Source organism: Falco peregrinus, chromosome 4, assembly GCF_023634155.1.
Source record: "Falco peregrinus isolate bFalPer1 chromosome 4, bFalPer1.pri, whole genome shotgun sequence".
Taxonomy (NCBI): domain Eukaryota; kingdom Metazoa; phylum Chordata; class Aves; order Falconiformes; family Falconidae; genus Falco; species Falco peregrinus.
Genome location: NC_073724.1, coordinates 21550682 through 21565668, shown reverse-complemented (window position 1 = coordinate 21565668; position 14987 = coordinate 21550682). Strand labels below are relative to the sequence as shown.

The 14987-nt window shown below is 46.8% G+C and overlaps 1 protein-coding gene across 11 annotated transcripts in view; it reads left to right on the top strand.

Moving 5' to 3' along the window:
* The window catches only part of TIAM1 (TIAM Rac1 associated GEF 1), a 195266-nt gene that overhangs the window by 98896 nt on the left and 81383 nt on the right, over positions 1–14987 (top strand). For 6 of the 11 annotated variants that reach the window (XR_008746823.1, XM_055801745.1, XM_055801750.1 and 3 more), the window contains one exon: positions 10790–11769. Coding sequence is in view for 10 of the 11 variants with exons in the window: in XM_055801750.1 (XP_055657725.1) it covers positions 10790–11769 (980 nt within the window). In the remaining variant the exon portion in view is untranslated. Of the gene's footprint in view, positions 1–319; positions 494–5303; positions 5483–10789; positions 11770–14987 lie in introns of all 11 variants that reach the window. The other 5 variants (XM_055801742.1, XM_055801744.1, XM_055801746.1 and 2 more) reach the window with 2 other exon arrangements.

Here is a 14987-nt window from a genome sequence, read left to right as displayed (position 1 = left end):
AACGGTTTTGTACCTCATTCTCTGTCAGAGTGAGTGCAACGAAAATGTGAAAGCTGCTCTGATCGTGCGTTTGCCCAGTTTTGATTTGCCACCTGTTTTTCTGTAGACCTCTGGAATCCCTCCCCGGTACTTAAGTTGAGGTATCTAAAATTAGATACTTGTCTTCATATCTCAGGCACTATCTTAATGATCTGTGTGAGGTCTTCAGCACTGCTTGAAAATCAGGTTATTCAGCTCTGTGCTTAAGTGAGGATATACACTAAATGCTTCCTCTCCAATTCCCCCTCCCCGAATTATTGGCCTTAATTTTTTTCCACAGCATTTTAATCCTTCACATCCTGCCTCAGCATCTGCCTGGTCACTCAAGCCAAGAGTTTCAATTTTTATCGCCGAGACTGTGGCACAAGGTGATTCTTCTGTGCATGAACAGTCTGCCATGTCCCACTCCGCTTCTCCCTCCTCCCTCCTCCAGCTGCCCATCCTCAGCTGCACGGTGAGAGCTCTGATGGATCAGTCTGGGGCTCTGTCTCCTGGTCTGAACAGTTTCTTGTTAATTCTAAATAAAGGGTTTTTTTAATGCATTTGGCACGTCCCATCCTCATTGTGTATCAGCAGTTTTCTGCTCATCTGGCACAACCGTGAAGGTCTTTTCAAGCAAAGTGTAATAACAATAATGTATAACCTAAAGGTAAACAAACAAACCGCACCTTATTTTTATTTCAGCTGCATTTTGGGCATTCTTTTTACTTTTTTAAGTAACACATAAATGCACATGCAGTCCTTGTAGCTACCTTTCTCATTCTCGTCCTTCATGAAGGCCAAGTGGGCTCCTTCTTCCCTGCAGCTCCCTCGTGACTTAGTGCTGGCTGCAGCTCCCCGGAGCAGGTTATAAAACCCCTCTGCTCCCAGGACGCAGTGCGCAAGCTGCTGTTCATCTGCCCCACAGGCTCCAGGGAGTTGCCCTTGTGGCTTCCCATAGATTTACTTGTGTCTGATGATCTGAAATTAGAATCCTTCCCCTGCTTTGCCCTTTTCTGTAAACGAGTAAAACCTTGCAGATTTCCCCTAGGGAAGAAAAGGGGATTTTCCCACCATTAAAAATAAAAGGGAGGGGAAGGAGAATGACTTAAAAACACATTCAGATACTTGTAAAAATGATTAAAAACCAAACAAACCCACAGCCGTGTCAATTATTCACATCCCCTTGTATAAATATAGAGACCCTGAAGAGGGGCTTTCCCTTGGGCTACCTGCTCTTATCTTCCATTAATTTATTACCAAGGCTCCATGGTGCTTTGTCAGTGCCGTGCTTCTGGTTTTGTTGTCTTTAGCTGGGATTTGGGGATGGCTGACTGTCAGGTATATGGAAGTTTTAGGTCTGGTGGACCTTCCTCCCTCCCTCTCTTTTTGCCTTTTCTTTCCTCCCTTAGAAATTCTCATAGGTGTGGTGCTACAGCTGGAGGAACAAGGCTTCCCACATCTTTCCTTTATGAGTTCTCCACAAAGAGAACGTGGGTTTGTTTTTCTTTCCCCTCCTCTTCATCTGGAACGCTCACCCAGCATTGTTCTCCTAACCGTGACAGACACGGAGGTTGCGTGTTAGTGGGACAGCTGCAAAGAGGTTTTGCAGTTGCAGCTTTGCTGACCAATTCTTGCTGATGTCTGGATGGTCCCTACAACCTTGTTTGTATCCAGCCCTGTCACAGAAAGCCATCTCAGACAGAGATCTAGGTACAGAGCAGCCTCCCTCCCTCCCTCCCTCCCTTCCTTCCTTCCTTCCAGCCACCCACCCACCCACCCATCTCCTGTGGGTTGCAGTGTTTCATTTTGTGGAGGGTGCCCCAGGGGCGTGGGACGGGAAGAGCCAGAGTTGTCAGCACACCAGGACCCTGGAGCATACTAGAGCATTTACCTTCTTCTCGGGGTGGATGATTTGATAGATTGATTTCGGCAGCAATTCATGTTAACTAGAGGTAATACAGGCTAACAAAATGTGGCCTCCAGTTACAAATAAAGGGCCTGATTCTCCATCTCAGGAGACAGGATCGAACACTGGAGTTACAATGGCATGGAACTGGGACTGTGGGTGGGGAATACAGCCCAGAGCCACTGATTAATATTAAATAGTTTCTGTACGAAATGACTGCTGCTTTCTGTCTATGTGTATACATCCTGATGGTTTATGGTAGAATTACCGAGAGCTTCTCCAAGCCTTCTCAAAATGAGGATTTACTGAATGACCAACTGATCTCGCATCTGCAGTTGCATTTGGAATCTGACAAAAATGATGCATCCTAATATCAAAAAGTAAAAATAGAATTAAAATAGAGCTGTCATCCTTCTATCCAACTTTTCATGTTCCCTGGACAAGGGGATATACTTGCATACTAATTTTTCCTTGCTGGAAAGGAAGGGTTCTGCTTTGAAAAGGAGGTTTTAAGAAAACGACAGTTTCTGTATTTTTTTGTTCATTAATGTTCATGTCAGGTGACAGCAAGCAAAAAGAGAACAGGTGTGCTGTTTTTCTTTCCTAATCTCTTGGCATTGCAAACTACTCCCAGCTTGTGAAAGTCAAACCTCTCTTTGCTGTACCTAGAATCACAGGTAGCAGATGTGAATAACAAGGTGCTCCTTTAATATATTTTTCTTCCATACTATGCATTCATTTAATCCATTTGTGGTGGTTTGCTGCGAGCTTCCTCAGTTTGGATTGACTTAAGTTGCTGTGTGATTAGCCCTGTGGGAACTCCTTGGCCTGATTTTTCTAGGCGCTCTTTTGTGGCTATGAAATAAATACAGCTGTGCTACTTCCACACTTTCAAAGAACAAGAGGAGTTGCATTGACATATGTAGACATCGGCATACATGCATGCATACATGCATCACAGGTATATATGTATGTGTGTATGCACACATGTTTGCAGGAGTCAGCTCTAGGAGTGAATATTTTGTCTTGAGCGTAGAAGTTCGAAAATCCTCATTTGATGTTTCTTTTTCAATGACATGAACTGTTCCACGTGTGAATGTTTGTAACTGCCCATCTACCCCGAGAGCAGTTACTGGTGAGTTACCGGTGGTCTGAATGTGCGGTCAGGTTCCCTCCTGGCCAGGCTCTGCTGACAGAGCAAGCGCCCACAGGAGCAAACCCATCCTGCTCGGGGAAGGGCTCTGTGCTGGGAAGCAAACCATCGAGCTGTGCTCGTGTTTGCTTCTGCCTTTCCTCCTGATGGAGAAACACGGACATCCCTTCTTGCAAGACCTTTTTGGAGGGAAACCCTTGTCTGAGGCTGCTTCAGCACTGCAGACCTCCAGAACTTCTGCTACAGCAGAGCCTGGGCTGCTGGGATGAACCAGGCAGCTTGGGGGCGAGGACCGTTCCAGTGTGTATGAATGGCAGACAAAGAGAAATATGAAAAACTTATATTCTTCTTGAAAACTATGACTTGATTTCATTTGGAAAAGACTCTACAAGTTGTAAAAGTTAATAGGAATAGAGCTTTTCAGGAAAGAATCCGTCAGTAATGATAAATCCTTCTCTTCTGGAGGAGCTGTGCGTGCATAGTCTCATCTGTTCGTGGCAAAGGATATTGCCAGCTCTTCAAATGTATGGGAATGTGGTGAGGATATGGATAATGCAGTATACAGCTGTAAACATCCACTCTAGATCTTCCTACCTTTTGAAAAAATGAATGCAAGAAGAGTATGTTTTTTGTTGGAGGAGCACAGGCAGTGTGTGGAGCGGGTGGCATAGATTGTTTCTCACAGAAGTGACCAGAGTTCGTTTCAGCTCGGAGCAGATTTTTCTGACTTACAAACTCCTCAAAAGCTGCTTCGGGATGGAAAATTTGGTAAAACGCTTGGCCTGATCTGTTTTTTTCTCCTTTGGACAAGTTTTCTGGGGCAGCAGCAGGCAGATCTGAAAAAAGATTTGGAGGTGAGGAAAGCACATCGCAGGGTTGCTTGTCGTGTGGTGGGATGCAGGTGGGAAGCCTCTTGCCTGTAGGACCTTGTTTGTCAGCAGGATTCCCATCTTGCAAATTATTGGCAGCTGGTATGGTAATGAGTCCATTTCAATATAAATGAGCTTCATTTTATTAATTTCTGCCAGCTCCTGAGCAATTCATGAACTGTTTTTCAGATCTCAACCAACAGCTTGGGGGAAGAGAGGGAGGTGGGGACTGGAGAGGGGAACATGAAGGAGGAGAAAGAAAATGAGAATGTTTTTAATTTCGAAAGGAGACGGTGACTCTCATCTCTTTTGAGAATCCAGCCAAGAGTGAGGATCACAATTTCCCCACCAAGCAGCTCTAATAACAAGAAGGGCATCTATAATCTCTCCCAAGGTTTTTGTTCCTTGAGACTTTTGGAAAAGTTTATAACTCAGAGCTCTGCGTGCTGTGTTGAGCTGATGTTTCACTGCCAGTGTTTGGCAGGGAGAAGGGGAAGTTGGTGGCTTGAGAGCTGGCTTGGCCAGCATACCCAGCCCTCAGGTGAGCCTGTGTTCTTGGTATCTCACAGGACTAGACCTTGAGCTGGTGTACTCGCAAGGGAGCTTGCCAGCGGTGTCAGGCCGAGAAAGGGCTGGGATTTGGTACCCACACAAGTGCATGCATGTGCGTAACTTGAGGGCTATTCTTATGACTTGTCTTAGGTCTAAATAAGTGCAGACTGGTCTTCTGTATCCATGCCTAAATGAATGCAATTAACCCGATGATCCTTTCACCATGTGCAAAAATGCATGTAAATGCTCTGCCCTGCATGTCTGATTCGCCCTTGAAAAATGTTAATGAAATCCCTGCTTGTACAACCACCCTTTTTGTAAATTAGACAGTCTGTGCAGAGAAATCTTCTCTGAGGTCTTCCACTTCTGGGCCTGTTCCCTGGGCAGTTGGGTCCCCTCTTGCTGCCAGGAGTTAAACCCTGGTTTATTGGAAGGTGCCTTTCTTGATAGTCATCTCCAGACGCAGGTGTGGTTTTGGACCTGAGGTTTTCTAGCCCTGCCTGAGACAGACTGACCTCAGCAGGGGCATGTTGATGTCTCTGGGGATTTTTATTGTACAAGGTGGTGGGAAGAGGAACTCTCCGTGTTCTGTAGTTTGGGCTGGTGGTGCTTGACTGGGTTTTTCATTTATTCTGTCATCATCAGATTTCATCATTCAAACTTGAGCACAGCATTCACATGCTGTATTGCACAGCGTTTCTTAGGTAAGTGATAACAGGACCTGGCAGAAGAACGTCCTCCTGTATAGCCGTTCCTGCTAACCCTTTGTCTGATTTTTTTTCTCTCCCCTCTTTCTCCCCAGGTTTTTGGCATATAGTCATAGACTCTGACGCGAGAGTAATGGAGTCGCTGAGTGGCAGGTGCTGACAGCTTCTGCAGTCCCAGTAACTGTTCATTTTGGTATCATTTGCAATTCTATACCTCTAAATGCCACAGCTCTCTTGGGGAAGGTTGCGCTGGATACTAGTACTGCCTCAGAAGGTACATGTGTGTCCATATATTTTTCTTTAGGACTTTGCTGTGTTGTATAATGGTTCGCGGGAGGGGAAAAAATGGATAGCTGCATGTGGTTTATGGTTACACCCGTTTAGCAATACAAAGGCATTTGAATGGCCATCAGGCAGCTCCTGATGACATCCCTTCCTCCCTCTCTCCTCCTTACTTGAATAGCCTGCAGGGCCTTTTTGGAGCCCATCCCATGATTTAACATATGCGAGAGCAGCTTACAGAAAAGAAATGGCTGCTTAAAAGGTTCTGATTTGAAAACAATTAAATATGCTGCTGGAGTTTCCGAAGAAACTCAAAGGCTTACTGTGGAATTTCAGCCTCTCTCTTGCCCTTTTGAAAAAGCACATTTTAATTACAATAAAATGTGTATGTTCACACTTGGTTATTAGTCTTGTACATTTTTCTATGTGGTTCTTGTGAGTTCAGTAAAAGTCTTTGTTGTTGGCTGGCAGATTTTAGCAGAAGTTTATTTCTGTAGGCTCATTGCTTGCTGTGGATTTAGTCATTGTTCTGGTTCTCACAGCCTTCAAGCTCCACTCCAGGAGAAAAATACAGATTTGTCACCAGGACCTCCCACTGGAATCTAATTTTAAATTTGCAATCTGTTGTCTTGTGAGGTGCTTCAAATTTGGTTAGAAAATTAATACATTTCAGATTTTCTTATGGAATCTAAGGGCCCACTTTTTGCAAGTTTGAGAGTTAGTACCTTAGGTTTAATGGAAATGATTATTTTGGGTTTGTAATTATTTTAAGGAATGTTTAATATTGGGGTACAGGAAGAGAAAATAAAATGACTTTGCAGAGAAAATTATATTCTTTTGAGGGGGCTGTCATCAGCGGTCATCTAGAATGTGATCATCTTTGTGTGTAACCATTTCATATAAGACTCATCCAGCAAAAACTCAGCAGTTCAGCTAGAGGTCAGTCTGCTTGTCTAGGGTAGCTGATGTAGGGAACACTTTTTTCCAAAGTTTTCCTGCAGTTCGTGTTCTCCCTGTGGATATCCTAATGTTGATTTCAAACTTAAGTTTTGGTTTAAAAAACCAACCAAACAAACAAACAACTCAAACCCCTGTACTGTCTCTTGCTGTGCAAGCTGGCTAAAAGGTGACTTCCCTGGACCCTTGAAGACTTCCACAATTTTCCACATTTTCCCTGCTCTGAACCAGGAAGGAGCAGATCTGGGAGAGAGAGCCCTTTCCCAGAGCAGCTGGTAACTCGATGGTCAGGCTGCCTCTTGAGGATGTGGAGGAACAAGGTGCCACCCCTCATTTGCCTGACTTGGGCTGCAGATACGAATCTTGATCTTCCGCGTCTTCAGCAAGCAACTGAGTCACTGAGCTGGTACCTTTTCCAGGAGACATGCCTGTCTCCCTGCTTCAGCTTTCAAATCTCTCTGTCTCGGAGCGGAGGAGCCTTTCATCAAAAGCAGTCTATTCCCACGAAAAGTTTGGGTTTTGATGAATCAACATTTTCTGCTGAAAAATGTCCAACTAGTTCTGCTTGCAGTGCACGGTCTGTGTGTGCTAATCTCTGTTAGCTTCGGAGAATAATTCAGAACAGATTTTGACACATCGCAATCCTTGGTCGAGTGCAACAGACCTGTTTAAAGCATCAAGATGTGTCACACTTGATTTATGTTGTATCCTGGTGGTACCTTGATAGGTCTTTAATGGTCACCTTTGGATTCAGTGGGTGAGCTAACAAGGGGAGCCTTTGTTCTAACAGCATTTGCGTGCAACTTCCATTAACATTACTCATTTTCTTAATTTGATACAGATTTTTTTCATTGTGTGCGCTAAATTCAGTTAAGCCATAGACAAGCAGCATCTGGCAGTCCTAGCTGGAGCTGTTTAAGACCTTTCTGCCCCAGGGTGTCTGCTGCTGCCCCTGGCAGGGGGAGGTTGGGGCTCCCCTTCCCTGCCCAGTGCCCGCTCCTGCTAGCTGAGGATGCCAGCATCTGCTTCAGTGCGAATTCACATGCTTCAGGGCTGCCCTTCCACGTCTGCCTGAGCTGACCTAACAGCTCACTGCTGCCCCAAAACGAGGGAGGTGCCACTCACTGTCCCCTCTTCCCTGGCTCCCACATTGCCCTCCAGCCATGCTGCCCTGTCCTCGCCCTGCTGTGTCCCCAGATGGGCACCCTTGTGCTGCCTTTGGCACGTGTGAGTTCAACTCACTGTCTCAGCAAAAATAAACTAATTAATAAAGTCTTTTTGTTTGTTTCTGGATTTTTTTTCTGCTGCTTTAGTGGACTCAGCTGCATGAGCACCTGAATTGGTTCAGAGTAACTGGTGGAAACGCTGAGCCAGGAAAGCAGAAGGGAGGCGAAAATGGGGGTGAGAAGGTGGGATGGGGGTCCCTTCCAGGGGAGGCCGTTGGTCTCGGGCACCCCACAAATGGTCACCCTCAGCTTGACCCAGTGGGGTTGACTGTCTCCACCTGAGGCGGGCTCAGCCCGTTGTGTCCTGCATCTCCCAGGGGAGATGGCCTCTGCCTGGGGATGGTGGCGGACCACGGGGATGTCACTGTCTCGCGTTGCTCTGGCTGGATTAGCTGCACCTTGTCTGCTTGCAGCCCTCTTGCACCCACCCGGGCTGCAACCTGTTGCTGGGGAAATCAGTGGAATTAGGGTGAGGCCTCTTGCTGGGTGCAGGAGTGAGGTATGGGCTAATGCAGGATAGATAGTCGTCGGCTGGATTTGCAAATGTGTCCTCACCTAAAGAGCCAATCCATGGAATTAAAAAGGGACAGATCTTTACTTTGAAGTCTGACACTTCTTGCCAGTATCTAGCAGATACTTCTCATTGTGTGAAATCACTCAGTAAACATTTCTGAGAAAAGACTTCCCTCCTTCCCTGAGAGTGTTCGCAGCAGCGTTATTTCCTTACGGGATGCAGCCTGAGCTGCGGCTCCTTTCCTTGCCAAGTCGTTTGTGCTTCTGTTACTTTTTGGCTGAGTGAACTTTTGCCCGATGTGCATGGAGCCTACGTCGAGGTGGTGGCACGGGGATGCTTTCTGTAGCTGCACTGCCCAGCGTTTTCATCACCAAGTGTGCCTCGCTCTGTGGTGTGTTGGGGATGTTTCTGCCCTTCAGTAGCATTTCCTGAAGGTAAAGAACTCTTCCATCATTCAGGGTTTCAAGAGGACTTTTAAAACTGTTCTTTCTCCTTAGATAGGTACTGAAGTGATGGCTGCATGACTGGAGGCTGGGGACGAATGGCTGCATGCTCTGATGGGCTTTGCAGATGTGGAAATGCTGTCGAATGCAGGTGTGGTTAGCAAGAAACTCAGAATCAAAGCAGCAAAAAGCATTACCCTGAGAGGATTTCTTTTGCAAGATGAGCAGCGTTGAGGTCTGGTTTTACACAGCGGTGTGGAAGACAAAGTGCACATTTTGTGTTTTAAAATGTTTTAGATGCAAAAGGTAGCTGACATTTGTTTTTCAGTTCAGTCTGTATCAAAGAGCTGTAGCTTTTAAGGAATAATAAACCCTGTCTAGGCATTTATAATGCTGTCTTTTTTTAAATTTTATTAAAACTTCCGTCTCTTCTGTGCATTTATGTTTCTAAACAATGCATGATAACCAAGTCTCATGACAGTCAATTGGAGTTCTGCTGTTGATTTCAGTAGATGCAGGGTATTTCCTGGTATAGTTTACTTCACATGCGATTATATTTATTTTAGATGCAGAAATGTCCAGATATTTATGGAGGTGCCTGTTGCTCCAGCACTGAACAGAATTTTAGCCTCAGACACAACCTACTTAGCTGGGTAGAAGAGTAGCAAGTGCAGTCCTCTGATTGTGGTCGGAAGTATCACTGCAGAAGTTCAGTTCTACCCTACGCACCCAGGGCAGCCTACAGCAGAAGCTCTGTGCCTGTGTTTAGCACAATCAGTTCCTTGCTTTCTATGTAATTTATGTAGGGCTAATTCAGTTCTGCACAGGAGCGATAGTGTGTGTTTAGATAGCGAGGGAGAATACATGGTCACATCAATTCTGCCAACATCTGGCTCAATACCCATTGGCGCATCCCGTCAAATGAGAGGAAGTTGCCCCAAGAAATTAAAAACTCCAGATTATTTTACTGTCAGGGCAGCTTTTTTTTTCAGCCAAGACTAATAGAAATACCTCAGAACAAGGAAGTTTTTTCTTGGAATTTCTGTTCAATATTTATGAACTATTTATCTATATATAATTGTCTTGTGTGTAATTCAGGATCTCCTATTTACTTTTGAATCACCATGTTCTTTAACATTTACTTTTCTCCTTTGTCTTCTTGCTCTTTGGCCAATACTACTGATAAAATATTTCTGACATTTGTTGAGTGAAATCACAGATCTCAGAGTGTTTTCCAAGGCTGAATCCAGGTCATCACTCCCACCTTCTGGATGGGAAACCTTTTTCATGGTGGGGCATGCACAGCTGAATAATGCAGGAGGCTAGGTATGGAGATGGAGACAGAAACCCAGTCCCCACGTTCCAGCTCGGTTTTCCCTTTGCTAGATCAAAGCGCTTAGATCTAGCTATCTGCTTCACAGTGAGTAGGAAGGAAAGGTTATTTTTGTATAGTCTGAGTCACTCATGCTAATTGATTTTTCATAATACAGCTTTCTTGCGTGGGGCTCTCTGTACCTGCTTAATGTTGCACTGCTTTTTTGTTCCAGAAATCAAACCTGTCATTAGCCTGCTGCCGAACAGTTGAATTTGTACTTTGCTATTTGGTGCTTGAACTCGCAGTTCCTAGCAAAAAAAAAAAGTGCAATCTCAGATAAAGGTATATATTCATCTACTTTTTGGCATCTTGTTACATGCAGATCAACAATAGCTGCTGATTTTTTGAGTTTGTGGTGTTGGCTGGAACTATGAAGCTAATGCTAAGAGTCAAGCAGACGTCTGCAGCGCACAGACTGCCAGTGCATTTCGGTGGTGAACTGGCTTCATTCACACCAAGCATCGAGGTGCAATCCTTCCCTCTTCTACACTCTTCGTTTACACAGCTATTGTCTAGCTTTTTCCTACATACTGCTTTAACTGAGCTGTATTTGTAAGTTTGCTGGTATGGTCATTGGCTCACTTAATGAATTCTGTGGGATTAGTTGCTGCTGTTACAGCATGTCCTGTGAGACCCGGTGGAAGCTGTGGTGTAGGTTTCTGGACAGGTTCATTAAGAAAAGAAAAAAAAAAAAGCCCTTTTGGGTACACTGGGGAGTCCATGTGTCTTCTTGCCTGCATGTTTGATTGCTGCCTTTAACAGTCCCCACTCTCTCCCCTTGCAGACCGTGACACCATGGGAAACGCGGAGAGCCAGAGTGTGGAGCATGCCTTCTATGGAGACAAGCACACCAGCCTGGGCCGCAAGCACACTTCCCGCTCGCTTCGCCTCTCCAATAAAGCCTCTCGCCGGACACGGCATGCTTCTTCTGGAAAAATCATCCACCGTAACTCAGAAGTGAGCACCCGCTCCAGCAGCACCCCCAGCATCCCCCAGTCCTTGGCGGAGAATGGCCTGGAGCCCTTCGCCCAGGAGGCCAACCTAGAGGACTTTGGAAGCCCCATCTGGGTGGACCGTGTGGACATGGGCCTGCGGCCCGTTTCCTATCACACCGACTCCTCCGTCACCCCCAGTGTGGACAGCAGCACTGTCCTCACCGCCGCCTCCATCCAGAGCATGCCTGACCCGGAGGAGAGCCGGCTCTATGGGGACGAGCCGCCCTTCCTGGCAGAGGGTGACGGCAGGTCACATCGATACGCGGCCAACGGGACAAACTTCATGGAGACGGCCAGCTTCAAGAAGAAGCGCTCGAAATCAGCCGACATCTGGCGTGAGGACAGCCTGGAATTTTCACTTTCCGACCTCAGCCAGGAGCATTTAACGAGCAACGAGGAAATCCTGGGCTTGGCCGAGGAGAAGGACGCTGAGGCCACCCTGGGGACGGAGGCCAGTGGTAGCCCCCAGCCGCTGGTTGCCTGCCAGCGTGCCAACTCCATGAGCGACTTGTATTCCCCCAAAACCACGAATGCCACTGTCAATGGAGGCCCGCGAAATGCCTTTGGAGGGTACTGCCGGAATTTAGTGTCTGACATCCCAGATATTGGCAGCCATAAGATGGTATCAGTTACCACTGAGGATGCACCTTCCTACAGTAATTACAACACGCTGCCCTGTAGGAAATCCCACTGCCTTTCCGAAGGGGCCACCAACCCACAAATTAGCCATAGTAACAGCATGCAAGGCAGAAGGGCGAAAACTACTCAGGTAAGGCACTTTCCTTCTGTGTAAAACGGAAGCATGTGGCATTTGCTAAGCTGTGTCAGTAGATAAAAATATTCCAGGTTCTTCCAGGCTCTGTTTTCCTTCAACACCCACTTTCCAAGAAGAGTGCTGTATGCAGGAGAGAGCTGAACTAACCAGTCTCCAGAGCTGGCTTGATCCCATCACTGCTCCCTTCCTTATCTGCAGCTCTGGGCCTTTTCCATTCCATTCTTCACTGCCTCTGGAAAAGATAAAACTGCTTTTGCCAGCTAAAGATTTTCCTGCGTGTTTTGCCGTGCTGACAGTGCTTTTTTTTCCAGGGGAGCTGCCAAAACCAATCACTCCTCTTGGGAGCTCGCACACATTGGTTGTGTCTGCCCTCTCTGCCCTCCCTGCCCTGTCACCCTCCGCTGCTTGCACCCATGCAAGCACTCCTTGGCTTGCTTTCGTTGCTGGAGGCAAAGAAGAAATGAGTGTTTCCTCTCCCCTCTGCTGTGAACACTCACTGGGCTGAAATTTCACTCTTCTAATTAGCTGATGTCCACATCTGTGCAAAACGCCACCCAGAAACAGTGCTGTCCCCTCACAGGAGACTGCTGGTCCTGCAAGCTGAGGTGCTCACCTGCCGTAAACTGGAAAACCATGGGGGTGAAGATGTATGGGGAAGATGCTGCTTCTCCTAGCCAGGGAGGGCATCATACCCTTCACCCCTCATCCTTTTAATAGACAGCACAGAGCCAAGATGAGCTTTTCTAGCTGGTGCCCCTCCTGCGCTTGAAACACCAGTCCTGTGACCTTTGCTTTGACGGCTGCTGTTGCATCTTTATTATGTTTTGCCCTGCTTTTCTTGGCGGTGCCAAGATCGAGTTACACAGCACCGCCTTGTGCTGCAAACAGCAATTCTGCTTACATTTAAGTGGCAGATTATTCTTAGAGAGGAGGGAAAAGAAGCTACAAATCCTACACACCTTCACGAGCCTCGTGCTGCACACACATTGCAGGCGTGTTGTGCTCATTTTAAGTTCCTTTGGCTGGCCTGCTGGACCTTCTCAGAGCAGTGGTCCAGTTGCCTAATGGAAGAGGCTAGCTGTGGTGCTTTTTACTGCACTGTTTTCTAGCTGTGGGTGCTGGCTCAGAAACATGGCCGGGGGACACGGACAGAACAGTGCGATGGTCAGAGCTGTGCACCAGTTTGCGTGCTTCAGCAGCTCCCCCGATTTTATCGCATGGGTTTTCTTACATATGCCATGCAGAGTGTACCCACTGCGCTGCGTGACCCAGAAAAAGAAAAAAGCAGCACGTTGCATCAAGGTCGGAGGCCGTCGGGCTCATGTCTTGCTGCTGAGCTGAGCTGTTGGCAGGACACCAGCGTTAGAGATACCAGGCTGGGCAGCGTGAGTCAGGCAGGTTGCAGCGTGCCGCAGAGGAGGTGCAGGGCTGCGGAGGTGTGGAGGGTGAGAGGAGCGTGTGCCCCCCTGTCGGCTGGCACTGACTTGTGAGAGGTGGTGGGAAGGAGTTGCTGAGTGATTTGCCGGCTGTGCTTGATCTGTGGAGATACGCTGCTTCTAAATATAAAAGTGGCATGCTAAAACAGATGCTGCAGTGTCCCACAACAGCAGCTTTGTACTTCAGAATCAGCTCTTTATTTTCAGAGGCATTTTTACAGTGTGAACGCAAGAACCTTTTGGTCCTCCATCAAGGCAGTACAGGATAAAAAGCAAGAGGATAACAACAGCAAACAAAAAAAAAAGGATGTTATTTGGCAGCCTTGAACGTTAACGGCTTTCATGGAGATTGTTAGGTGCAACTGCTGCCTCCAGCCCTCTTTCAAGTGTATTTAAGAAAAACAGTGTCGCTGGTGAACAGCAAAGCATTTGTTTTTCTTCTTGGTGCCTATCTTGGCATTAAGAAGATTCCTCTGAGCCATTTAGTGAAAGTCACGAATTCAAGTAGCATTTTGTGACGCCACAGCCATACCCAGGGAAATCACTTTGTGGGGCTGGTTTCACTAGATGTATCTCCTGAGCTTGGAGACAGTGGCTATAAGGAGTCTCAGCAGTGATTATTACCAGGTATGAATTCAACAAAATTAAAGCTTTGGAAAGGTCAAAATTCCTTCCAAGTCTTTAATCCTAGCAGCATACAGTAAGTATGAGATACTTGTCAGCAATGAAGTCATGTTAGCCCAAGCTTACCCTTAGCAAGCGTAGGGAAATGACTCTCATTACATGTTTGATAGACAGAGCGAAAAGGAGGTCCAAATTTGCACACAAAGTACAAGGACTAGTTCCTTGGTGAACCCGATTAGGTGGCTTAGGGGTGAGAGGAGGGAAGCTACCAACCTGTCTCTGTACCAGGTCCCCAGTCCGACAGTCTCTCAACACTTTGCTCGTCTTTACTCGACACCCGTGAAGTAGAGCCTGATGGTTACCCTTACTTGAGGTGGTGGGAGCTGAGAGGTAGAGCCGATGGCCTTACTGCTTTGCTGTTAATGTGCTCCTTGGCACTGCGTTGGTCTGTGCCAGTCAGTACCTGGGCTTGGTTTGGGGCATTTGATTTCCCTCTGCCCTTCCCAGTCTTCCAGCACTTTCTCAGTGGGCTTCACACTGTTGATGACCACTTTGAGTGTTGTCCCAGAGCCTGCCGTGTGTGTCCTCATGCTGGAAAACGTTTCACGCTGCAAAAACAATGTAATAGACTGAGGCAGAGCTTTCATATTTTTTCCAGCCTTTTGGACTGCCTCCCCCCATCCTGATCCCACAAAATAATAGTTATGTCTTAGGGTCACAGGGCCACCACACAAAGGTGACCCAGGGCCAAGTGTAATATGGCGTCGGACACAGTTGGCCTTCAGGCCAGTGACCTGTCATCGCCCCTGTGTTATTTAGCAGTGCAGAGGTAACCCCCTTGTTCAAAGTCACCTAACTGAGCCTCACAGTCGGAAGGGAGGTTTCTGCCCAGATCACTGTCACCCATCCTCACAAGAATTTGGGTTTGTATTTGCTAGTTTTTGGAAACTCTTAGCTGGGGTATTTGCATGTTTTTTTCAGTCACACCTGCCCTGGTGCTAGTAGTGCTGGAAGGTCTTGATGGTCACTTGTAGGTATCTTTTGACTAGTCTAGTTCCTAAAGAGGTCCCTGGAAGCCGAAGGCACCAAGCGCAGGGTAAGTCTGAGACCACAGCAATGGACTTGTGCCCTTGTGTTTGATTCCTGAATCCA